This window comes from Syngnathoides biaculeatus, chromosome 17 (genome assembly GCF_019802595.1).
Source record: "Syngnathoides biaculeatus isolate LvHL_M chromosome 17, ASM1980259v1, whole genome shotgun sequence".
Taxonomy (NCBI): Eukaryota; Metazoa; Chordata; class Actinopteri; order Syngnathiformes; family Syngnathidae; genus Syngnathoides; species Syngnathoides biaculeatus.
In genome coordinates, this window is record NC_084656.1 from 23,616,641 (window position 1) to 23,638,503 (window position 21,863).

The 21,863-nt window shown below is 56.5% G+C and overlaps 5 protein-coding genes across 12 annotated transcripts; 4 read left to right on the forward strand and 1 right to left on the reverse strand.

Moving 5' to 3' along the window:
- The first annotated feature begins 188 nt into the window (after positions 1–188).
- wu:fi75a02 (uncharacterized) lies at positions 189–5,582 on the forward strand. 4 transcript variants are annotated; one of them, XM_061800679.1, is made up of 13 exons: positions 189–348; positions 927–1,022; positions 1,317–1,580; positions 1,770–2,094; positions 2,529–2,768; positions 2,846–2,869; positions 2,948–3,068; positions 3,137–3,225; positions 3,300–3,371; positions 3,431–3,561; positions 3,891–4,092; positions 5,247–5,368; positions 5,458–5,582. In XM_061800679.1, the coding sequence occupies exons 2-11, from the start codon at positions 932–934 to the stop codon at positions 4,049–4,051; spliced, it is 1,518 nt and encodes a 505-aa protein (XP_061656663.1). In that variant the 5' UTR covers positions 189–348; positions 927–931; the 3' UTR covers positions 4,052–4,092; positions 5,247–5,368; positions 5,458–5,582. The 4 variants fall into 4 exon arrangements, with proteins under 4 accessions (XP_061656663.1, XP_061656664.1, XP_061656665.1 ...); XM_061800680.1 differs by having other exon boundaries at positions 1,317–1,574; XM_061800681.1 differs by having other exon boundaries at positions 1,317–1,574; positions 1,776–2,094.
- Positions 5,583–6,251: 669 nt separating this feature from the next.
- On the forward strand, positions 6,252–7,229 carry LOC133491169 (molybdopterin synthase catalytic subunit). Its single transcript, XM_061802078.1, has 4 exons — positions 6,252–6,366; positions 6,429–6,585; positions 6,953–7,076; positions 7,134–7,229. The coding sequence occupies exons 1-4, from the start codon at positions 6,252–6,254 to the stop codon at positions 7,227–7,229; spliced, it is 492 nt and encodes a 163-aa protein (XP_061658062.1).
- On the forward strand, positions 6,709–15,219 carry ugcg (UDP-glucose ceramide glucosyltransferase). 4 transcript variants are annotated; one of them, XM_061800673.1, is made up of 11 exons: positions 6,709–7,076; positions 7,134–7,261; positions 8,932–9,064; positions 9,256–9,358; positions 9,451–9,552; positions 9,626–9,738; positions 9,801–9,979; positions 10,080–10,188; positions 10,275–10,382; positions 10,470–10,548; positions 14,280–15,219. In XM_061800673.1, exons 3-11 carry the CDS (start codon positions 9,050–9,052, stop codon positions 14,795–14,797), a joined length of 1,326 nt encoding a protein of 441 aa, XP_061656657.1. In that variant the 5' UTR covers positions 6,709–7,076; positions 7,134–7,261; positions 8,932–9,049; the 3' UTR covers positions 14,798–15,219. The 4 variants fall into 4 exon arrangements, with proteins under 4 accessions (XP_061656657.1, XP_061656658.1, XP_061656656.1 ...); XM_061800674.1 differs by lacking the exon at positions 7,134–7,261; XM_061800672.1 differs by lacking the exons at positions 6,709–7,076; positions 7,134–7,261 and adding an exon at positions 7,276–8,355.
- A 95-nt stretch (positions 15,220–15,314) lies between these two features.
- On the forward strand, positions 15,315–18,403 carry hsdl2 (hydroxysteroid dehydrogenase like 2). The gene is made up of 10 exons (XM_061800690.1): positions 15,315–15,468; positions 15,982–16,145; positions 16,222–16,320; positions 16,849–16,963; positions 17,041–17,144; positions 17,222–17,320; positions 17,386–17,652; positions 17,728–17,874; positions 17,972–18,100; positions 18,263–18,403. The coding sequence occupies exons 1-10, from the start codon at positions 15,452–15,454 to the stop codon at positions 18,370–18,372; spliced, it is 1,251 nt and encodes a 416-aa protein (XP_061656674.1). The 5' UTR covers positions 15,315–15,451; the 3' UTR covers positions 18,373–18,403.
- Positions 18,404–18,444: 41 nt separating this feature from the next.
- LOC133490509 (protein phosphatase 3 catalytic subunit alpha-like) lies at positions 18,445–21,728 on the reverse strand. Of its 2 annotated transcripts, XM_061800671.1 has the most exons (14): positions 21,486–21,726; positions 20,651–20,848; positions 20,460–20,584; positions 20,282–20,393; positions 20,069–20,214; positions 19,861–20,000; positions 19,699–19,776; positions 19,540–19,634; positions 19,335–19,460; positions 19,115–19,192; positions 18,962–19,046; positions 18,802–18,899; positions 18,719–18,736; positions 18,446–18,643 (listed from the first exon to the last, which is right to left on the reverse strand). In XM_061800671.1, exons 1-14 carry the CDS (start codon positions 21,532–21,534, stop codon positions 18,498–18,500), a joined length of 1,494 nt encoding a protein of 497 aa, XP_061656655.1. In that variant the 5' UTR covers positions 21,535–21,726; the 3' UTR covers positions 18,446–18,497. The 2 variants fall into 2 exon arrangements, with proteins under 2 accessions (XP_061656654.1, XP_061656655.1); XM_061800670.1 differs by having other exon boundaries at positions 18,445–18,643; positions 20,282–20,584; positions 21,486–21,728.
- Positions 21,729–21,863: the final 135 nt, after the last annotated feature.

Genomic DNA, 21,863 nt, shown 5'->3' on the forward strand with positions numbered 1-21,863 from the left:
TTTCGAAACAAATGCTTCATTATTTTGTCTCGACGACACGTAAACATCAAGAAATACAGCCACTCCCCCGAAAAGTACAAATCCGAACTTTGAATGCGCATGTATTGTTGTTGTTATTATTATGAGTTGAGTTGCTTGTTACGATACATCTCATAGGCCGTCTTTTATTTCGAAATAACTGGCGGAAGTTGGCGTTGCTCTGTGAGCGCTCAAGGTCGGGTGGCCAAAGAGACGCACAATCCGAAGGGAGCTGAAATTATTTTACATTTGACACTTCGCTGCTTCCGACGGTTCAAATGACATTCGGGACGATTGGAGAAGTTTGCTGACCCGCCAGCAGTGAGCAAGGTAGGAAGTCACCTTTGTTCCGTTTCCAGCCTTGAATGCTAACGTTGGTTAGCCGCGGCTGCGAGTGGCGACACTTTGCGCTTTTTCTTTCTTACCATAAATGTCTTCAAATGTTTTTTTTTTCCCCCCCACCTGCGCTGTTTATATACATATACATTTCTTTCCAGTGCGTTATTACAATCAATGTTAGCTTGACCGCTAAATGGAGTTTACATAGCCCAAATCTCGCGAGAGGTCTTCACGTACGCTCACATTGCGCTGTGGTGGTCGGAGGACGGAAGTTTGTCGTATTTATTATGCAGGCTAAAAATTATCGGGACGTTTCGTATTTCACTTTGCCCCAAAACTCATTTTAACTCGAGCCCAAGTATATTCATATATTTTTTCCTCTGACTTGTAATCAGTTATTTGTGATAAGGATTTTGTCGGCAATGTGTGGTTAAACGGTTCTTTTTTTTTTTTTTTAACAAAACAAAAAAAGATGTTTTAGATTACGAGGGGCTGTCGACAGTCCCCCGCTGTTAAGGTGTGACTTCATTTTATGGCGTCATTTGAATTTGTATTTCTGTCTTTGGCAGTTGTGATGCTGTCCCGCCCCCCGCCGGGTGCGACCCCGCCTCCTGCGCTCCCATTGGCTGACAATGACGCGGATGGAGCCCCGCAAACACGGACGCGTGAGACCAAATGAAGCAAATGCAAAACGAAAACACTCGCGGGGAGCAGAAAGGGGGGGCCTGCCTGTATTTTCTCATCTTAAAAGGGTCACTTTTGGCACATTTACAACAATATTGATCAACTTCAGGTGCCAAGAAAAAACTGTTCAGGTTCAAATATGTAATGGTTAAGTATACGTGAGCTATGAGAGATGTTCAGCGTCAGCGTAAACATTGCTCCATTCGTTCATTTCCCGCAGCGCTTGTCGGCGCCGCATTTATTTTGGGTTGACTGGATTCTTTTTCCTGTTCCAGTTCCTCCTCCTGGCCTTCACCACCACCACCACCACCACCATCCCGGCCCACAGCTCGGCTGCCCCTGCTCGTCCCTGTTGCCCCGCCTCCTGTCGGCCCACAGGATGGAGGTGCGGCGCCTCCTGCGGGGGGCGCTGGTGTCGCTCGGGCGGCGGGTGGACGCGCTGGAGAGGAAGGGCGGCAGGAAGAGGAGGAGGAGGAGGATGAACGACGAGAACCCGTGGACGACGACGACGACGACGGAAGATGAAGCTGAAGGTGACGGTTGGTAGAAAAAGTCTGCACACCCCTGCTTCTAATGACAGCTTTTTGTCAGCCTGACCTTTCCAAAGCTTTGAGCAGCAATGTGAGCTTTCCCGTGGGGGGGGGCTTCTTCTTCTTCTTCTTCTTCTTCGGGCCTCTTCTACGGCTTCCGTGTCCAGCAGTCCTGATCGGCGTTTTCTTCTTCTCTAGCTGCAGACGCATCCTCATCCTGTAGCTCCCGGGTCACTTCCTCTTCCTGTCACCGGTCTTCGTCGGCACTCGAAGGCCCGCCTCTTCGGACCGGCGAGGAGGAGGAGGAGGAGGGGCGGGGCGGCAAGAGGAGGAGGAAAATCCACGGAGGAGGAAGAGCGGAAGAGGAAGAGGAGGACGGCGGGAGGTCCGTCGGCCGCGTGGCCGTCTGTCGGACGGGGGGCGGAGCTACCGACCGCGCGCCCCTGACGCTCTTCAACTTTGACCCCAGAAGACGGCAGGAAGGCGGCCACGTCAGCGTTGTCGTCGGGCGGAACGGATGCAGGTGGGAACGTCCGTCGGTCTTGGAAAAGTTTGCAAGATTTTCTTTGATTGTCACAAGACACAAAAAGGCCGCAGTCGGGCCCGTTCACAAGCTCAACGTTTGATGGAAAAGCAAATTCGGGTGAGGGGTTCAAGTGCTGGGCTACACGCATCCCCCCCGCCCCCTCCGTCGGTGGCGACGTGCGTGCACCCACGGCTGCTCCGGCGATGGCCGCACCATCCCAACGGTTGCTTCCTGTCATGTCAAGCTCGAGTTCTTCCAACTGGGGTTCAGAATACGACAATACTTGAGGTTTTTTTTGCCCTCCCCAAAATAAAAAAAAATGACAAATTGAACGTTGCCTCTTGACAATCCAGTACTTAGTCGGCTATGGTGAGCATCCTTTCCCGGGTTTTCGGCTCTTTTCTTCAAACTCTTTTCGGCTGCCTTTCCAGCGCCTTCTCCCAGGCCGCTTTTGACTTCCTGCGAGCTTTGGGCGACCAATCACAGGCCCTGCGCCAATGGCGCTTTTCCGACGTCCCGTCCCCGCGCGCCAACGGCGGCGTCCGACTCTGCGCCGCGTCCGTGCTGCGCCTGTCCGTGGTCGCCGTGGCGATCATGGCCGCGCCGCGCCGGAATCCGCGGCGGCCGCTGAGGGACCGGACGGCGCCGCCCTGTCTCGGCCTGGATCACTGGTCGGTCGATTGTCGCCGCCTCCTTCGCGTGACCCGAGTGACGTTCCGACTGACGCGCTCTTTGATTTTGTCGCCAGCTACGTCCAGGCGGCCGATCTCAGGTCAGGTCAAAGATTTGGATTTGTCTGTCGGACGCGTGCGACCTTTCGGCTCATCGCGCGACGTCCCGTCACTCGCAGGCAGCGGCGGACGAGGAGACGAGCCAATCGCGGCGCTCGGAAGCGCCTCCCCGCCCCGCCTCTTCCTCCGCGCTGCGCCGACGTCGTCCCGACCGGCCGATCGGAAGCAAGCCCCGAGGAGGTGCGTGCGTGTCTGCGTCTGGTGACTACCGACGACGACGACGATATTAACGGTAACGATGCCGTCAGAAAGCCAAGCGCGTTTCGCAGATCCGAATCCGCCGAGCTTCCCCGCGCGAGACGCCGCTCACGCCGATGGGGCTCCCCAAGGCCAAAAGGTGAGCGCGAGAAGGTCAAAGGGCGACGGTGCCGACGGCGCAAAGGTCCGACCGGTGTTTTCTTGATGTCGGAGGTTAAAGAAGAAGGAGTTCAGTGTGGAGGAGATTTACACCAACAAGAACTACAACCTTCCCAGCAGCAACAGGTAAACGACAACAAAGACGACGAGCACATCTCCGATTCCCGGCGCGCTTTGCTCTCCAGGAGTCTGGAGACCATCTTTGAGGAGCCTCAGGAGAAGGACGGTGCCTTGCTTCTGATTGGCCAGCAGAGGCGGCGTAGGCTCCTCCTCTTTCCCGACTTCACTCAGCCCAGGAAGAGGAAAAGACCGCTAGGTAAAAATTGCAACTTGTACCCAGAGCAGACCAGGAGGAGCTCCTCTGTGCTTTTGGGGATTTGGCAGTTGAGCAGACAGAGTTAGGCCAACTCGAGTCTGCAATTGTGGCAATGAAAAATGGCGGCCTCTTCGCAAAGTAAAGTTTGTAAAACCAAGATATATTTGGGGGGGAAAAAAAAAAAGGAAATCTTGAACCTTCATCCGGCCCACGTGACGCTCAATCGATGTATGTTGGTGGTCACAGTGCGAGACATTTTGCACCAATTCAGTTCAGTTTCCCGTTCTTGCTGAAAATGGGCCATTTTCCGTTGGTCTGCTTGCTCCAAGGCGCCGGACTTCCTGTCGTCGCGGTGCCGAGGAAGCGCGCCGTCCGGCGTCAGCGCCGGGCGGGGGCCGGCGCCGACGAGCGCTCGGACCTGGACGTCAAGCTGGTGGAGAAGTTGAGCGCGCTGGAAGACTTCCTGACTCGTCAGAGCTTGGACGCGTGACGTCACTTCCCGTCTGGCGGCTCCCGCTCTTCAATCGAAACGTGTTTATTTTTGGAACCAATAAAGTTTGCTTGTGTGGACAAAATTCTAAAAAAAAAAAAAAAAGCTAAAACTGCAAATATGTTGAAATGTTCAAGTCTCGACTCGGTGAGTCTTTGGCGGTAGCAAGTTCCAAAAGGCGGGTCGCAGGAATGCAGGTGGGCGGCGGCCGTCGACGGGCCTCCGCTGCCGTGGAAGTCGCGGATGTTCGGGACGCCACACGAAAGTCGGCTGGAATGAATTCCCGCACTGACTCAACTCCGAGAGCAAACGCGACAAGTGACGGTAAAAAGCTGAGGCGTATTGAGCGGCTTCCGCGTCGCAACTCGGTATGTACAAGTGTCCGACTCGCGCCCCCCCCCCCCCCCCCACGAGTGAGAAATGGCGAAAATGTGACATTTAGTCGATAAAGTTTATAGACTGGATTACAATAAAATAAAATAAAATGGCCGACCGCGAATTGCGGGGTTTTCCCATGCTGTCGGGCCCGTTGTTCTCCACGTGACCAGCTGGGGGCGCTGCTGGGCCAAATCTCACCACAACACACGCAACGAGGAAGACGGCGTGCGTGCGGTGACGCCATTTGCCAGAGACTTCCGTCTTGCCGCAAACTCAGTCGTGGGTTTTTTTTTGGTTTGTTTTTTCTCTCCCAATCTTTCCGAAAGTGTCGGATGACGGCGGCCACTCGTCTTCTGAATGAGCGCGCGCGTGAGTTTCTCACTTCTCCACTGCAACATGGCCAGACTCCGTTGACATTTGGTCCAATGTTAGACGCGAGCGAACGCAGAAGTGATTTCAAGCGAAAATTTCCCTTCTCTGCATTCACGTGGACACTTTGTACATTTTGGGTCATTCCAAGCCTCAATCTGGAAGAAAAGCTGAGCAACTTGTGGCGTGATCCGCGAGGACACCACTTGACGGTCACAAGTTGGCTGGCGACAACGCGTGATCGCTTCTGTAAACCGGAAGCGGCACTGTGGGGGGTGGGCAACGTCTCCCACCTGCAGAACTGACCCTGACCCGTGGACCGGCGACATCGCCTAATAAACGACCCCTCAAAACAGAACGCCCAGCAGTAGTTGTGTTGAATTGCTTCAGATGACGTAGATCGTCAGCATCCCCGAAAGTTTGTGAACCCCATGTTGGTGTTTTGCAGGTGTGTGTGTTGTACTTCGCGAGGAGCGCTGAGCTCAGCGGCCTGAGGGAGGAGCTTCTGCAAGTGGACACGCCAATCAGCAGCCAGGAACTTTGGACCCGGTTGCTACGGCAGCACCCCGGGTAGGAATCTTGTGCTGTTTCCGTGGCAACCACGTTGGCAACCGTGCGCGCGTGCGTGCGTGCGTGAGTGCAGGTTGCGCGTGCTGCAGGGTCACGTGGTGTTGGCGGTGCGCCGTCAGTACGTCGCCGTCGACGACCCCGAGCCGCTGACGCTGCGAGACGGAGACGAGGTCGCCGTGGTGCCGCCGCTCAGCGGGGGGTGAACGCCGACGTGAGTGTGAGCCCGCCGAACGTCACGACAACGCTCGGAGTCGGAGAGACGCCCGGAACTCAAAACAAAAAAAGAAGAAAGACGGCCACGTCAAAACCATAAACCCATAAAAAGATCATAACTCTCCTGACCGCACAACTATCACAGTCATCGGAGCAATAATGTCGTCATCATCAAACGTGGGTCAACGATAACCGTCGGGACGCACGAGAGTTTGAAAACAATTCGTGGCCGTCGTAACCGTCGAAAAAAAAACAAGGCGTCAGTCACGACTTTTGCAAAAAAAAAAAGACGGCGACCGTCGGAGCACTCGCAACTACGATAGCGGCCGTGACAAAAACAATGCAAACATCAAAGTAACAAATGATCGCGATTGTGGGAATTCAAACTATCAACAATAAAGATATTGAAAGAGGCCACACGAAGTGCGCGTTTGGCAGAAAACATACCCCAATATTATCTGGAATCCACTTCAAACCCGTTCTGTTCAGTCGCCGTTTTGGAAGATTGCTGGGCGTGGCAACTGCAGCTAAGGGGGCGGAGCTTAAGATCAGCGTACGAGGCGTCGCAGCGCGATGGCAGCGCACGCATCAAAACAATCGCGACCGTCGGGACGATAACCGAAAAATGCATTCCAGTGTCAGCGTCCCACGTCCGATCTTCTCTTCCAAGATGGCGGCAGAGAAGGGGAGGGACATCTTCAAGCTGAGCCGCGATAGGCTGTCGGCGGAGGAAGCGGCGGCGGCCGTCGGCAGCGCTTCCTGCGGAGCCGTCGCCCTCTTCATAGGTAGCCCGACGCCTCGCGTCCCGTTTGCCGCCCGTCCCGTGCCAACATTGGCGCCGCCGCAGGGACGACGCGCGAGGACCGGCCGGACGGCAGGAGGGTGATCGGCCTGGAGTACGAGGCCTACGAGGCCATGGTCCGCTCGGAGCTCGCCAGGGTGTGCCGGGACATCAGAACGCGCTGGCCCGCCGTCGTGCACATCTACGTGCACCACCGCCTCGGGTCGCTAACGCCGCCGAAACGGGACCGTCGACGCCGGGGCCTGCACCATATTGAAAAGCGGCGTGCGGCGCCGCCGCCCTCCGTTCTGCTCCCGGAGCGGACCCGGCGCTGAAACGGGCAAACAGTATTCAGAAGCCAATAACATTTCAATGACCGTATGGCCACGTTAGATGCGGCCCAAAACCAAAGCGTCGCCGGTCCAGCGTTGCTGGTCTCAGAACGACGCGCGAAATTGGAGGAAAGCGCCGTCGACGTCCTCGTTCGGACCCACGCGGCCCGTTTTGTCGTCGTTCCCAATATCGTGCAGCCCACTCGCAAACTTTTTCGCATCATCTCCGTCGTCGTAATAATTGCGCGCGTCCCTCAGGTGGGTGCAAGTGGGCGAGGCCAGCGTGGTGGCGGCCATCTCGTCGCCTCATCGCCGCGAAGGTCAGCGGGCGATGGAGGTCCTGCTGGACGGGCTGAAGGCCGGCGCCCCCGTGTGGAAGAAGGTGAGGAACCGGCGCCGCTCGCGACTCGCGCCTTTCTCACCCGCTCGCCGTCGGCAGGAAGTGTACGAGGACCGCCGGGCCAGCTGGAAGGAGAACGCCGAGTGCGCCTGGGCCGGCGGTCGCCCTGGAAACGCCAGCCCCGACGCACCCTGATTGCGCAATAAAAGCGTGCAGAAGGCTCTTTGGTGTGTCTGCGTGCGCTCGTCTCGTTCCGAGCGGGCCGGGACCACGGCGGGACCGTCGGACCGCCGCGGACTTGCCCACAGCTAAAAGAAAACCATCAAGTGGGAGCAATTTGCTTGCCAACCATCTTGTTTTTCGTAGTTCAACACGTTTAGTCTTTGGTCACAACGTTCACTTGAATAATATTTTGGGGATGGCTCAAATTTTAGGGCCCAGGGTTCACTGTCTGTCCATATGGGCGACCGCTCCGTCGTTTTGTCTGCGTGCGGCCTGGCCGCGAACTGTGACGAGGTCGGTCCTAAAGCCCGAAAACACCCCAAAACTTTCCTTTTCCTTCGCTACCCTCAAATTTATTTAGAAACAAAAACTGGTGATAGCGTGCACTTTTGGCATTGACCTTGTGAAAATCAGTTGAGAAGTCGCCAGGTTTTGACTTCATCTCCATGTCCAAATTCAAGGTTGAAAAATTTGGAAAGCCGGCAGGACTCGCCGCGGGTCGCGTGTGGAAAGGTCCCAATGCCAGAACTTGGCGGTCGACGTCTGAGTGGGGCGGACCGCGTCGGAACGTCAACTCGGCTTTCATCGGCTTTGCTCGGCTCGGCTCGGCTCCAGTTTCGGGGGCGTTTTTCTTCTGGTTCTCGTCAGCGTCAAGTGAAACATTCCGACGTTTGAGTCAAACGTCGAAACCAAGCAGCGTGATGTCGCTTCACTCGAATCTTCCTCGACGCTGACTGGAAGCGGTCTCGTCAGCGTCGGCCAGCCCCCCGGAGCCCCTCCGCGGAACCCCCCCTCCCACTCTCCCACTCTCCCTCCCCCGGTCGGGCCGGTCTGCTGACTGTCAAGCGGCTCCGGAGCTCCTCGGCGCACTCGTCGTCGTCGAGCTGGATCTCCGAGACTGACCGGAAACTGGATTTCTCGGCCGGACCTTTGGCCTCCTCCAGCCGAGCTCGGCGCACCTCGCCCGGCGCGCTCGGCTCCCCCGCCCGCCTCGGAGCGCCATGGCCCTGGCGGAGGTCGCCGCGCAGGGCTTCGCCGTGTTCGGTTTACTGCTGTTCGTGGTCTTGTGGCTCATGCACTTCATGTCCATCATTTACGTGTGAGTCTGAGTCTGAGTCTGAGTCTGAGTGGGAGTCGGGGTGGGTGCTCAGTTTAGCTTCAATTAGCCCATTTTAGCCTAGCCTAGCCTAGCCTAGCCTAGCCCTTAACCTGGCACGGCTAACTAGTTACGGGCCTTACTGCTCCACATTTCCACTGAAAGTGCTTAAAAGTGTTCGGACTAAACAACAACACGTGATCAAATAGCCTTTAAAAATTAAAAAAAAAAAAACTGGCTTCGTCCTCGCTTGAGTGTTTTGTTTGCTAGCCGGTTAGCTCCGACCTGATGTTGGTGTTTATGGTAAATGTGAACTATACCAAAAAAGTCGTCGTTGAATGTTAATAATGTTTTGAATCAATACCAGACAATTGGGGAGAGGAAGGGGGGGGGGGCGAGTTTGGTTTCATTCAAATTCGTTTTTTTTTTTTTAATGTGGAACGAAAGCCTCCATAATGACGCAACGTGACGCAAGAGTGCGACCAAGTGCCAAAGTATTCGGCGATAGGAGGAAGTCACGAGTTCCTGTTCACGTGACCTTCATTCTCAAGAATTCTGACCCCCCCCCCCCCCTTTCAGGCGCCTGCATCTGCACAAGAAGAGGTCGGAGGTCAAGCAGCCTGCGGGCGTGTCTCTGCTGAAGCCGCTGAAGGGCGTCGACCCCAACCTCTTCGCCAACCTGGAGACCTTCTTCACCATGGACTACCCCAAGGTGACCTCTGACCCCCCCCCCCCCCGACCGGTACCCTTTTCGTATCGCGTTTTTGGCCATTTTCCTCACGGAGGGCAAAAATCGCAGCCTTTTGGATCTCCGAGTTTGCAAAGTATCACTTGAGAAGGGATTTTCTCGGAAAGCTTTTGACGGACGCCGACCGCCGTAACGTTGCGGCGGTGTGTGCGCAGTACGAGGTGCTGCTGTGCGTTCAGGACCAGGACGACCCGGCGGTGGACGTTTGTAAGGAGCTCCTGGGCAAGTACCCCAACGTGGACGCTCGCCTCTTTGTCGGTAACTGCTCCCTGCGGCGTCCCGCAAACTACAACAAAAAAACAACCCATTTGTGTGACGCTGCGGCTAAGTGCCCTTTTTTTGTCCGGCAGGGGGCAAAAAGGTGGGCATCAACCCCAAGATCAACAACCTGATGCCAGGCTACGAGGGCGCCAAGTACGGCCTGGTGTGGATCTGCGACAGCGGCATCCGAGGTGGGCGGAGCGCCGTCTTGACCGTCCGGGCGGCGCCCGCGCTAAGAATGCTAACCGTACGCGTGCGACGCAGTGAAAGCGGACACGCTGATGGATCTGACCAATCAAATGACGGAGAAGGTCGGCCTGGTGCACGGCCTGCCGTACGTCGCCGACCGCCAGGGCTTCGCCGCTACGCTGGAGCAGGTGAGGCCGACCGGCGCCGGGCTAACGCCACGGTAACGGAGCGCTAGCCGTCGTCCCGGCAGGTCTACTTCGGCACGTCGCACCCGCGCTCGTACATTTCGGCCAACGTGATGGGCATCAAATGCGTGACGGGGATGTCGTGCCTGATGCGGAAGGACGTCCTGGACCAGGCCGGCGGCCTGGTGGCCTTCGCGCAGTACATCGCCGAAGATTACTTCATGGCCAAAGCCATCGCCGACAGGTGAGGCGGCGAGCGGGCGTTGACGCGTGGACAACGCTTTGTCACGCTGCGCGCGCACACGCAAACTTATTTGGGGGTTTTGCCCCGTCTGCCGCCGAAGCTCACCGATTGGTCGTCCGCAGAGGATGGAAGTTCTCCATGGCGACGCAGGTGGCCTTGCAGAATTCGGGCTCCTACTCTATTGGCCAGTTCCAGTCCCGCTTGATCAGGTGAGCGCCGTCCGACGACGACGACGACCCGGGAGCCCCGCCCCGCCCCGCCCCCCCCCCAACCCCGCCTCCTTTTTCGCCGGCAGGTGGACCAAACTGCGCATCAACATGCTTCCCGGCACCGTGCTGGAGCCCGTGTCCGAGTGCTTCCTGGCCAGCCTCATCATCGGCTGGGCCGCCCATCACGTCTTCAGGTGAGCGGCCCGAGGCGGAAATGGGCCGCCGTCCCGCTCGGCGCCGGTTTCCACGCAAACCGTTGCCGTGTGTGTGTGTGCGTGCAGGTGGGACATGATGGTCTTCTTCATGTGTCACTGCTTGGCGTGGTTCGTCGTGGACTACGTGCAACTCACCGGAGTTCAGGTACGCGCGCCGCCTTCTCCGTGACCGAATTCCACGTTCATTTCCATCCTCATCAATCTGATTCATTGATATTTGCTTGGCCTCCGCGACAATATATTTAAAAAAAAAAAAAAATCAGCCCGGCGCGTCGACTTCATTGCGGAGTCGACAGGTCGGCTCGACCGACGTCGTGACGACTTTTTACTTGAATTTCTTGTTAGTTGAAACCGGAAGCTTCCGCCCACCGCACACCAATTTTTGATTTTCATCATCAGACTAATGTTCTCCCGGTTCAGGTCAGTCGGGATCACCCAAAATAAGGAAAGAGAGAAACTTATATTGATTTCTTTGAGGTCAAGGGTTCTTCTTCTTCTTCTTCTTTTCCTTTCGGCTTGTCCCGTTAGGGGTCACCACAGCGCGTCATCTCCTGCGTCTTCCTCTCTCAACACCCCAACCGCCCTCATGTCTTCCCTCACCACATCCATAAACCTTCTCTTTGGTCTTCCTGTCTCTCGCTCTTTTTTTCCTGGGAGCGCCATCCTCAGCATCCTCCTGCCAATATACTCACTCTCTCGCCTCTGAACATGTCCAAACCATCGAAGTCTGCTCTCTCGAACCTTGTCTCCAAAACATCCAGCTTTGGCCGTCCCTCGAATGAGCTCATTTCTAATCCTATCCAACCTGCTCACTCCGAGCGAGAACCTCAACGTCTTCATTTCTGCCACCTCCAGTTCTGCTTCCTGTTGTCTTTTCAGTGCCACCTCTCGTCTCTAATCCGTACATCATGGCCGGCCTCACCACTGTTTTGTAAACTTTGCCGTTCTTCATCCTAGCAGACACTCTTCTGTCACATAACACACCAGACACCTTTCGCCAGCTGTTCCAACCTGCTTGGACCCGTTTCTTCACTTCCTGACCACGCTCTCCATTGCTCTGTATTGTTGACCCCAAGTATTCCACCCTCGCTATCTCTTCTCCCTGTAGCCTCACTCTTCCCCCTCCGCTTTTGTCATTCACGCACATATATTCTGTTTTACTTCGGCTAATCTTCATTCCTCTCCTTTCCAGTGCATGTCTCCATCTTTCCAATTGTTCCTCTGCATGCTCCCTGCTTTCACTGCATATGACAATATCATCTGCGAACATCATGGTCCAAGGGGATTCCAGTCTAACCTCATCTGTCAGCCTATCCATTAACACTGCAAATAGGAAGGGGCTCAGAGCTGATCCCTGATGCAGTCCCACCTCCACCTTAAATTCCTCTGTCACACCTAAGGCACACCTCACCATTGTTCTGCTACCATCATACATGTCCTGTACTATTTTAACATACTTCTCTGCCACACCAGACTTACGCATGCAGTACCACAGTTCCTCTCTTGGTACTCTGTCATAGGCTTTCTCTAGATCCACAAAGACACAATGTAGCTCCTTCTGACCTTCTCTGTACTTTTCCACGAGCATCCTCAAGGCAAATAATGCATCTGTGGTACTCTTTCTAGGCATGAAACCATACTGTTGCTCGCAGATACTTACTTCTGTCCTGAGTCTAGCCTCCACTACTCTTTCCCATAACTTCATTGTGTGGCTCATCAACTTTATTCCTCGGTAGTTCCCACAGCTCTGAACATCCCCTTTGTTCTTAAAAATGGGAACTAGAACACTTTTCCTCCTCCATTCTTCAGGCATCTTTTCGCCCGCTAGTATTCTGTTGAATAAGTTGGTCAAAAACTCCACAGCCATCTCTCCAAATTGCTTCCATACCTCTACCGGTATGTCATCAGGACCAACTGCCTTTCCATTTTTCATCCTTTGTAGTGCCTTTCTGACTTCCCCCTTAGTAATCATTTCCACTTCCTGGTCCTTCTCTCTTGCCTCTTCAACTCTTCCTTCTCTCTCATTTTCTTCATTCATCAACTTCTCAAAGTATTCTTTCCATCTATTTAGCACACTACTAGCCGGCACCAGTCAACACATTTCCATCTCTATCCTTAATCACCCTGACCTGCTGCACATCCTTCCCATCTCTATCCCTCTGTCTGGCCAACCTGTAGAGATCCTTTTCTCCTTCTTTCGTGTCCAACCTAGTGTACATGTCCTCGTGTGCCACTTGTTTAGCCTTTGCCACCTCTACTCTTTGCCCTACGTCGCATCTCGATGTACTCCTTTCGCCTCTCCTCAGTCCTCTCAGTATCCCACTTCTTCTTCGCTAATCTCTTTCCTTGTATGACTCCCTGTATTTTGGGGTTCCACCACCAAGTCTCCTTCCCCCTTTCCTACCAGATGACACACCAAGTACTCTCCTGCCTGTCTCTCTGATCACCTTGGCTGTCGTCGTCCAGTCTTCCGGGAGCTTCGGTTGTCCATCGAGAGCCTGTCTCACCTCTTTCCGGAAGGCCGCACGACATTCTTCCTTTCTCAGCTTCCACCACATGGTTCTCTGCTCTACCTTTGTCTTCTTAATCTTCCTACCCACCGCCAGACTCATCCTACACACCACTATCCTAGGCTGTCGAGCTACACTCTCCCCTACCACTACTTTACAGTCAGTAACCTCCTTCAGATTACATCGTCTGCACAAAATATAATCTACTACTGCGTGGTTCTACCTACCGCTCTTGTAGGTCACTATGTGTTCCTCCCTCTTCTGGAAATAAGTGTTCACTACAGCCATCTCCATCCTTTTTGCAAAGTCCACCACCATCTGCCCTTCAAAGTTCCTTTCCCGGATGCCGTACTTACCCATCACTTCTTCATCGCCCCTGTTTCCTTTACCAATATGTCCATTACAATCTGCACCAATCACAACTCTCTCGCTGTCTGGGATGCTCAGAACTACTTCATCTAGTTCCTTCCAGAATTTCTCTTTCAACTCTAGGTCACATCCTACCTGTGGTGCATAGCCGCTAACCACATTATACATAACGCGCCCTCAATTTCAAATTTTAGTCTCATCACTCGATCTGATACTCTTTTCACCTCCAAGACATTCTTAGCCAGCTCTTCCTTTAAAATAACCCCTACTCCATTTCTCTTCCCATCTACTCCGTGGTAGAATAATTTAATCCCTGCTCCTAAACTTCTAGCCTTACTACCTTTCCACCTGCTCTCTTGGATGCACAGAATATCAACTTTTCTCCTAATCATCATGTCAACCAACTCCTGAGCTTTTCCTGTCATAGTCCCAACATTCAAAGTCCCTACACTCAGTTGTAGGCTCTGTGCATTCCTCTTTTTCTTCTGACGCTGGGTCCGGTTTCCTCCTCTTCTTTGTCTTCGACCCACAGTAGCTGAATTTCCACCGACACCCTGCAGGTTAGCAGTGCCGGGGGCGGGCGTTGTTAACCCGGGGCACGACCCATCCGGTATGGGATTCTTTAGATGAACGCTCATATTTGTTTGGCACAGTTTTTACGCCGGATGCCCTTCCTGACGCAACCCTCTGCATTTATCCGGGCTTGGGACCGGCCTACAGATCGCACGGGTTTGTGCCCCCATAGGGCTGCATTTCATCAAGGGTTAACGTACACAAAAGCCCGGATGGTGAGGTTACGCTTTTGAAAGCTCCTGATTGGTTAACTGACGGCGCGAGCAAAATCTGTTTGGTTTGGGATTGACGACGACAGACGCCATTTGTAATCATCGTCACGAACGAAAGCCGTTTTGGCCACATTGGATGAGCTTGGCTCCAGCGCAGCCCTCGTGAGGATAAGCGGCTCGGCCTCATCAAAGACGCCCTTTCCTCCGGCCAGGGGGGGCCGCCGAGCTTCTCCAAGCTGGACTTCGCCGTGGCGTGGTTCATCCGCGAGTCCATGGCGGTGCAGATCTTCCTGTCGGCGCTGTGGGATCCCACCATCAGCTGGCGGACCGGCCGGTACCGGCTCCGATGCGGCGGCACCGCCGAGGAGATCCTGGACGTGTAGTCGCTGGGGCGGCGACGGCGACGACGCAGCAGCAGACTGAAGAGTATTTTTTACGACTATTTATGTTCATTTTGGTGCTAACGTCAGCGAGGCCTCGGCGGCCGACCCGAGAAGAGGGGGCGGAGCTCCCGGTTGCCGTGGAAACCATCGGGAGCAGGCGCTGTCAGCCATCCTGTTTTTTTTTTTTTTGTTTGTTTTTTTTTCCTCCCCCCTCCTCGTCACCAAAATATTCTGTCGTCAAGCAGTGTTTTTGTTTTCGGAGCGCGCACGCGACAAAAATGTTTGCTTCCTGTCTTACGTCGCAACATTTCACGTTGACTCACCAGTTGTCCGGAATTTCCCTTTAGCATTAGTACTAGCATTAGCAATTAGCTTCGCCTGCTTTCATCATCGCTCGCGAGGCTAACGTCCCCACGCGCGAGAACAATAAAGTTTTCTCTTTCAAACGTGACTCTGTGTCGAGACTAGTCCGGCCGTCCGTTTCCGGCGTGCCGGCGCCGTCGACGGCAACTTGCGTTGATTTCGGGAGCGACGTCCGCGTTCGCACCCTTGGACAATTTAAAAGCTGTGAAAGTTTGGTTGTCGGTACCGCAGACGCGACGTGGGGACCCTCTCGTCTGTGTTGGAAGCACTTTTTTTTTTCTTTCTTTCTTTCCATACACTATAATTGAAGTATACAAGTACATTTATTTATGTGAAACATGCACACGCATACTGTTAGAGTGGGTTCTTTTTTTTTTTTCGAAATAAAACGTTTTTTTGTTGAACACTTAGGACTACTGCTACTTTGTTGGTAAAAGAGTGAGTCATCCCGCCGCCGCCGCGCGACGATCTTTGACAGCGGGCCGGAAGCGGAGCTCAGTTGGCGAAATGAACTTCCGCTTGCCGTAAGTGGGTGAAAGGTGAACGAAAACTTCAACCTGCGAGTCCGTCCTGAGTTGCCCCTTCTCCGTTGTGTTTGTATAATATCTTGTTTTGTTCCCCTCCTCTGAGTGGTCGTCATGCTTCCAAACAGCGGGTGAGTGCGCCAACGTCCTCATTTCGATTGAATGCACTTGATTTGGAGAACTTTTGGGGAGATGGCTTCTTTCGCGACACTTGTCATCTTGTTACGTTCGCACCGAGTCCTCGGTGAGCGTCTTTTAGCACAAAAGGAATCGAATCGAAATGGACTCCGTCAAACGGGCACGTTTTAGTCGCAGTTTGGCGGCGTCTTGGGGTCAGCGGGAGTTTCCCCAGACCGGTGACCCTGGCCTCTGGCACGGGAACACAAGCAATGGAGCGGTCGCCAGCGAGCTGTCACGAAGACAAAGGGCCGGATTGCGAGGCACTTCTAGCTCGGGGCACCTCGACAATGGCGACATTGATCGGCAGCTTCCATCCATCACCTTCCATTTGCTTCCCATCGGTGTGATTGCGAGCGAGAATTGTTGTCCGTTTCTCCTGCCCGAAGATAGGCGGGCGCCGCCCCGCTGAGGATGAGCGGTTCAGACAGACAACGGACGGGAACGCGCTTCTGTTTGCGTTCCAGGAAGTTAGCGGGCCGCACGCTGTTCATCACGGGCGCCAGCCGCGGCATCGGCAAGGCCATCGCCCTGAAAGCGGCCAGAGACGGCGCCAACGTGGTCATCGCCGCCAAGACGGCGGAACCTCACCCCAAACTCCCCGGCACCATCTACAGCGCCGCGCAGGAGGGTGCGCGCGCCGACGCCGAACGAACGCGAGGCTCGGGTCGCGGCGGCTGACGTGTGACCTTTTGACCTCTTTTCAGTGGAGGATCTCGGCGGGAAAGCGTTGCCGTGCGTCGTCGACATCCGAGACGAGAAGCAAGTGGAAGACGCCGTTCGGAAAGCTGTCGACAAGTTTGGAGGTCACCGCCGGGGGGGGACGGGACAAAAGGGTCCGTTTCGAGCACGGGTCTCAAACCGCAGGCCCTCCGAAAGGTCGTTGGTGCGGCGCCGGACTTTTCTACCCACGGCGCTTTAGCAACGTCGCGTGCGGAGCTGACGGAGCCACCGATCGCGGCGGCGGGGGGGGGGGCATCGTGCGCGCTCGAAGGAAGCACAAAATATTGTTCCGATGATTGAAAGTTACTGCAGCGGCGGGTTTTAGTAGTTAAAAAAAATTTTGAGATATTTTTCTTCTCATTTTCAACCCAACCTCACTTCCTTACGGGTAAGCTAAGTCAGCGGAACCCGTGCAAGTCGGTCAGAACGCCGAAAGCTTTTGAGAAATTTTGATATCGCGGACCTCGAAAAAGTTGGCCCAAAGGCACGTCGGAGCGATTGAGGAATTCCTCCCTCACCCCCGTCGCTAAGAAGGCGGCCGAAATTCTCGGGTCACCGTCGGGCAAACGCGCACGACGTCGAAAGCAGACGGGTTGCCGTTGCCGACGCAGGCATCGACATCTTGGTGAACAACGCCAGCGCCATCAACCTGACGGGGACGCTGGAAACGCCCATGAAGAAGGTGGACCTCATGCTGGGAATCAACCTGAGGGGAACCTACCTCACGTACGGACCCGACCGCGTGAGCGCGCTCAGAACCGGCGGCAGTGGCGGCGCGTAACCGGGCGGCGCGTGTGTCGCAGGTCCAAGTCGGTGATCCCGCACCTGCTGAAGAGTTCGTCCCCTCACATCCTCAACCTGTCCCCGCCCCTCAACCTCAACCCCGTCTGGTTCAAGAACCACACAGGTAACCGCGGCAACACACACACTCACACACGCAGGCAGTCACGGTAGCCACGGCGACCCGCCTCGTTTGGCCCTCAGCGTACACCGTGGCCAAGTACGGCATGTCCATGTGCGTCCTGGGGATGGCGGAAGAGTTCAGGGGTCAAATCGCCGTCAACGCCCTCTGGCCGAGAACCGGTGAGCCCGGCGAACCGATCCGCGCGAGCGCCGACTAGCGTTAAGCCGCCGTCGGGTCGCCGCAGCCATCCAGACGGCGGCCATGGACATGCTGGGCGGCGAGGGCGTGGCCAAGCAGTGTCGTACGCCGGACGTCGTGGCGGACGCCGCCTACGTGGTGCTGTCGCGGCCCAGAACCTTCACGGGTCACTTCCTGGTGGACGAGGACGTCCTGCGGGAGCACGGGGTCCGGGACATGGATGGCTACGCCGTCCGGCCGGGTCATCCGCTTCTGCCGGACTTCTTCCTGGACGAAGCCCCCGAGGCGCTGGCCCGGCAGATGGAGGAACACGGTGAAATCTGGACTTTTTTTTTTTTGGAAAGAAAGAAACGGGTTTGAAGGTTGACGGACAATGTTTTGTTGCCAGGGGCGACGCCCGCCTTCAAGCCGCCGCCCTCGTCGGCCGCGCCCGCTTCCGGCGACCCGATAGAAAGCACCTTCCGGGTGATCCGGGGCGTCCTCAGCGAAGACCTGGTCAAGTCCACCAAGGCGCTCTACCAGTTTGACCTCTCCGGTGAGCTCGAGAAAAAGAAAAAGAAAAACAACAACGAGGACCCGTCGGGCTCAGAAACGGATCGTTATGATTATTAATACGGCGGCTCCCCCGTCAGGAGAACACGCCGGCGTTTGGTTCCTGGACTTGAAGAGCGGCTCGGGCGGCGCGGGGCGGGGACGACCGGACGCCGAGCCCGACGTGGTCATGACCATGGACTCGGCCGACTTCGGCAAAATGTTTGCGGGTGAGTGGAAGGGAAAGAAGAAGTCGGAGGGACTTCAGAATCGGCCCCCCTGTCGGGAAGGTCGACCTGCCGCTGTGACCCGTTAGCGTAGCTGCGGCGCCCGTGTGTTGCCACGGTAACCATTTTGTCAGCCCGTCTCACGGAAAGCGTGACCCGTTTCAGGCAAGCTGAAGCCGACGACGGCGTTCATCTCGGGGAAGCTCCGCATCAAGGGCGACGTGGCGCTCGCCATCAAGCTGGAGAAGATGATGGCGAGCGCGTCCAAGCTGTGATGTCGTCGCATCAATAAACAACTCTGAAATATTTTCGCCTTCTTTATTGAGGATGGAAAGCCCGCCTTGGCGCCGAGAGGGGGGGGGGGGGGGGGGGGGGGAAGAAAGTCCACTGGTGCGGATTGTTAGGCGGCGGCGGCGTCGTCGTCGTCGCCGCGCGGGGGGTCCCGTCTGGGCGGCATCCTCTCGTTGATGCGGTCCAGGCCTCGCGCCTCCTCGAAACTTTGGATCTTGCGCAGCGGCTTGAAGTCGTCGTCGTCGTCGCCGCCGCCTGCGGGGAGACGTCGGGTAACCGCGGCCACCCACCGCAAACGGGAGCCCGTCGCGGGAATTTCCGTCCGCTTACCTCGAGCTTCCTCGGCGGCTGCGGCGAGAGGTCAAAGGTCAGACAAAGCCCGCCGAGGTCGCGACGGCCGCGCCGAGACTCACCGTTCCGCAGCGTGCGGCGTCCCCCCGACAGCGCGCCGAGCGGCAGCGTCCCGGACGGCGTTAACCCTTTCAGCCGCAGGACGCTCTCATTCTCCTCTCTGCACACGAGCCGACGGGGCGTCAGCGTCGGCGGCGGTTTTTCGGACCGAGCTGAACTGACCTGAGCACGGAAAAGACTCGGGCCATCTTCCCGATGGCGCGGATCTTGTTCCTGATGACTTCCTTGCGGACGGCGGGGGCGCCGCCTGCAACGGGAACGACGTTTTGAGCCGGGCTAACGGTGGCGAGGGTCGGCGAGCGGGGAAAAGTTCACCTTCGCCCGCGTCGTCGGCGTCCGTCATGAGCTCGTCGTCCGAGCAGATGTTTAACACGTTGACCAGCATCTCCGTCACTGCGGAAACGCCACAAAGGCTAGCGATCGGATCAGATCCGACCAGACGGGCTCTTAGCGCGACGCGTTCCGGACGTAAGCGAGTCACTTCTGTCGCGATATCCCATCTGAAATCGACCTGATGCGCCGGCCGAGGCGGTACCTTTCTCCCCGACGAACGGCAGCGACCACGTGAAGACGTCCATGAAGTTGGGCAGCCAGTAAGGATGCGGCGAGCAGTTGAACTGACGGATGTTCATCACGTTGTTCTCGTACTTCAACACGGCCGCTGACGCACGCACGCACGCACGCACGCACACGCGTCATCGTGGTGGTGGTCACGGCGGTCGCCGATGTGGCCTTTTTACCTTTGTTGTTGTACACGTCCAGGTAGTTGGGCGCAGAGAAGATGGTGATGAGGGACGGGAAGCCCGTCGTCTGACTCTTCCTGTACATGCGGTAACTGACAAAGGCGTTAGCATCCGACGGCGCCGGCACTACGCGTGCGGATCGTCGCGTGCGGTTACCCGGCGTCCTGCGCCTCGTGCGCCCGGATGACGGACAGCAGGTTGTTGTTGATCAGGAAGTCGCAGACGGCGGCGTAACTGCACGCAAAGGCCAGATGAGGCGGCGGCAGCGCTCGGCCTCATCTGGCCTTCTCGTCTCATCCGGCGTCGTACGTGGCCCACCTGTAGAAGTAGGAGCAGCCCCTCACGCTGTTGTGGCTGAAGTGGTCCTGGTTCTTCTCGGCGCCGTAGTCCTCGCCGGGGTCCGACCACAGCAGGTCGCACATGGGCCCGAAGGCCGGCGGCTCCTTGAAGCGTTCCAGCTGCGCGCAAACGCCCGCGCGTTACGGACGCGGGAAGGAAGGTCACGCGTCGGGTTCGGCGCTCTGACCTTGCGGATGTCGTCCAGACTGCTGATCTCGGGACTCAGCCCCCCGTGGACGCACAAAAACTGTTGGTTGAGCAAGGCGGCCAGGGGGAGACAGTCGAACGAGTCCATGCAGGCCTCATACACGCGATCCGAGTACTTCATCTTACCTACGCAAACGCGGGCGCCATGAGGACCGTTACGTTGCGCGCGCAACCCGGTCGCCGTAGTACTCACACTCGTGTTTGAAGGTGAAATACTCAGTCAGGTGTCGACACTCGTGGTTGCCCCTGAGCAGGAACAGCGTTTCCGGGTGGTTGATCTTCAGAGCCCACAGGAACAGGACGCACTGGCGAGACAACGCCGCGTTGACGCCGTGCCGCGGGAAGTGCGGGCTTTGGTCGGGGTCGCTCACCTCGATGCTGAAGTAGCCCCGGTCCACGTAGTCGCCCAGGAACAGGTAGCGGGTGGCGCCGGGCGAGCCGCCCACCTCGAAAAGCTTCATCAGGTCGAAGAACTGACCGTGCACGTCGCCGCACACTAAACGGGATCCGAAATGAGCAAACGGCGGCGGCAAAGTCCGCTCCACGAAAGCGGCAGGCCTACCCGTGACGGGCGCGCTGACGTCCAGCATGCACTTCTCCTGACGCAGGATGGCGGCGCCCTCGTTGATGACGCGCAAGGCCGCCTCCTCCTCCAGCCGGCCCTCCTTCAGCAGGTGCGCCTTCAGGACCTCCACGGCGGGACGGCCGTCCGCGTACAGCTCCGACACGCCCAGGCGGGTCCCCGGCGGGTACGGCACGGCTGCGCGTTAAGCGACTCAAATTCAGACTTCGGGCCGCGGAACTTAACGTGACGCGGCTCCTACGGGCCGTGACTTGTCGTCCTCTGCTCCCATCTCGTGGCATCTGGAGATCGTTACAAGCGCTCCAATGGCGCGGTCGCAAATTGGCCACATTTTAGGATGAAAGCCAAATCTTGTTGATTTTCAAAAGGTTCCAAATATTGCGCCAAAGGCTCGTGCGAGAGACCGCGAATTGTGCTCTGATAAATCTTGTTACGACAACGAAAAAAATCCCACTGCTAAATCATCGCTGAAGTGCAGCAAAGACGACAAAGTTGCTCCTCGTTTCATGATTGGGACGGAAAACGCTGCTCGGCATTTGACACCAAAATGACGTCACATTAGTGATGAGTTCCGGTTGGGTTGCGACGAGATTGGTCATTTGTGCGAGCTTCATCATTCTTCGATCAGACGTTTGAAAAGCTTTTCATATTCTTTCTGTTCACGTTCGGACAAGTAAAAGTGCTCGCGTGTCATCTCGACTTGATATTGAGGGACAATGTCGACCCGGTCACGTGACGCGCGTGACAAACGGAAGAAGCGTCCGGCTAGCGGCTAAGCTACACCCGACCAGCAACAAGTGCGGCGCGCGCTCACCTTTGATCGGCCGTTCCGTGGTGGACACTTTGTGCTCTTTGGCGGACATTTTGCGTCCGGACGACTCGAGACGGCTCCGGAGCGGACGCCCGGGCTAGCTTGAGGAGCTAGCCAGCCGCAGCCGCGCTAGCTGTGCGTGCGTGCGCGCGCGACTCGCTGCACTTTGACCCGAGCGAGGCCTCGGCTGGAGGTCAGCTGGAGTCCTGGGGGGGGCCGGGGGCGGGGTGGGGGGGGGGGGGTTGCACGCGGTCCGTCCGTCGCCCGGTGGGCTCGACGACTTCCTGATACTGGCGGCGGCGAGGGAGTGACGCTCACGGCGAGAGCGGACTCAAGGGGCGAGGAGGAGCCGCGCGCGCGCCTGCGCACTCTCCGGCCGGT

What these genes read in the sequence shown, in the direction of transcription:
- ugcg (XM_061800672.1), top strand. Translation starts at nt 8,258, where the DNA reads ATGGCCCTGGCGGAGGTCGCCGCGCAGGGCTTCGCCGTGTTCGGTTTA. An exon ending in CTGCGACAGCGGCATCCGAG is followed by an intron (nt 9,553 to 9,625) that starts GTGGGCGGAGCG and finishes CGTGCGACGCAG; the next exon opens with TGAAAGCGGACACGCTGATG. An exon ending in TGCAACTCACCGGAGTTCAG is followed by an intron (nt 10,549 to 14,279) that starts GTACGCGCGCCG and finishes TCCTCCGGCCAG; the next exon opens with GGGGGGCCGCCGAGCTTCTC.
- LOC133491169 (XM_061802078.1), top strand. Translation starts at nt 6,252, where the DNA reads ATGGCGGCAGAGAAGGGGAGGGACATCTTCAAGCTGAGCCGCGATAGG. An exon ending in AGCCGTCGCCCTCTTCATAG is followed by an intron (nt 6,367 to 6,428) that starts GTAGCCCGACGC and finishes GCGCCGCCGCAG; the next exon opens with GGACGACGCGCGAGGACCGG. An exon ending in GCGCCCCCGTGTGGAAGAAG is followed by an intron (nt 7,077 to 7,133) that starts GTGAGGAACCGG and finishes CGCCGTCGGCAG; the next exon opens with GAAGTGTACGAGGACCGCCG.
- hsdl2 (XM_061800690.1), top strand. An exon ending in CTACAGCGCCGCGCAGGAGG is followed by an intron (nt 16,146 to 16,221) that starts GTGCGCGCGCCG and finishes ACCTCTTTTCAG; the next exon opens with TGGAGGATCTCGGCGGGAAA. An exon ending in CTGGTTCAAGAACCACACAG is followed by an intron (nt 17,145 to 17,221) that starts GTAACCGCGGCA and finishes TTTGGCCCTCAG; the next exon opens with CGTACACCGTGGCCAAGTAC.
- LOC133490509 (XM_061800670.1), bottom strand. Translation starts at nt 21,534, where the DNA reads ATGTCCGCCAAAGAGCACAAAGTGTCCACCACGGAACGGCCGATCAAA. An exon ending in TTTCACCTTCAAACACGAGT is followed by an intron (nt 20,215 to 20,281) that starts GTGAGTACTACG and finishes GCGTTTGCGTAG; the next exon opens with GTAAGATGAAGTACTCGGAT. An exon ending in GGACGTGTACAACAACAAAG is followed by an intron (nt 19,461 to 19,539) that starts GTAAAAAGGCCA and finishes TGCGTGCGTCAG; the next exon opens with CGGCCGTGTTGAAGTACGAG.
- wu:fi75a02 (XM_061800679.1), top strand. Translation starts at nt 932, where the DNA reads ATGCTGTCCCGCCCCCCGCCGGGTGCGACCCCGCCTCCTGCGCTCCCA. An exon ending in AGATGAAGCTGAAGGTGACG is followed by an intron (nt 1,581 to 1,769) that starts GTTGGTAGAAAA and finishes CTTCTTCTCTAG; the next exon opens with CTGCAGACGCATCCTCATCC. An exon ending in GAAGAGGAAAAGACCGCTAG is followed by an intron (nt 3,562 to 3,890) that starts GTAAAAATTGCA and finishes GCTTGCTCCAAG; the next exon opens with GCGCCGGACTTCCTGTCGTC.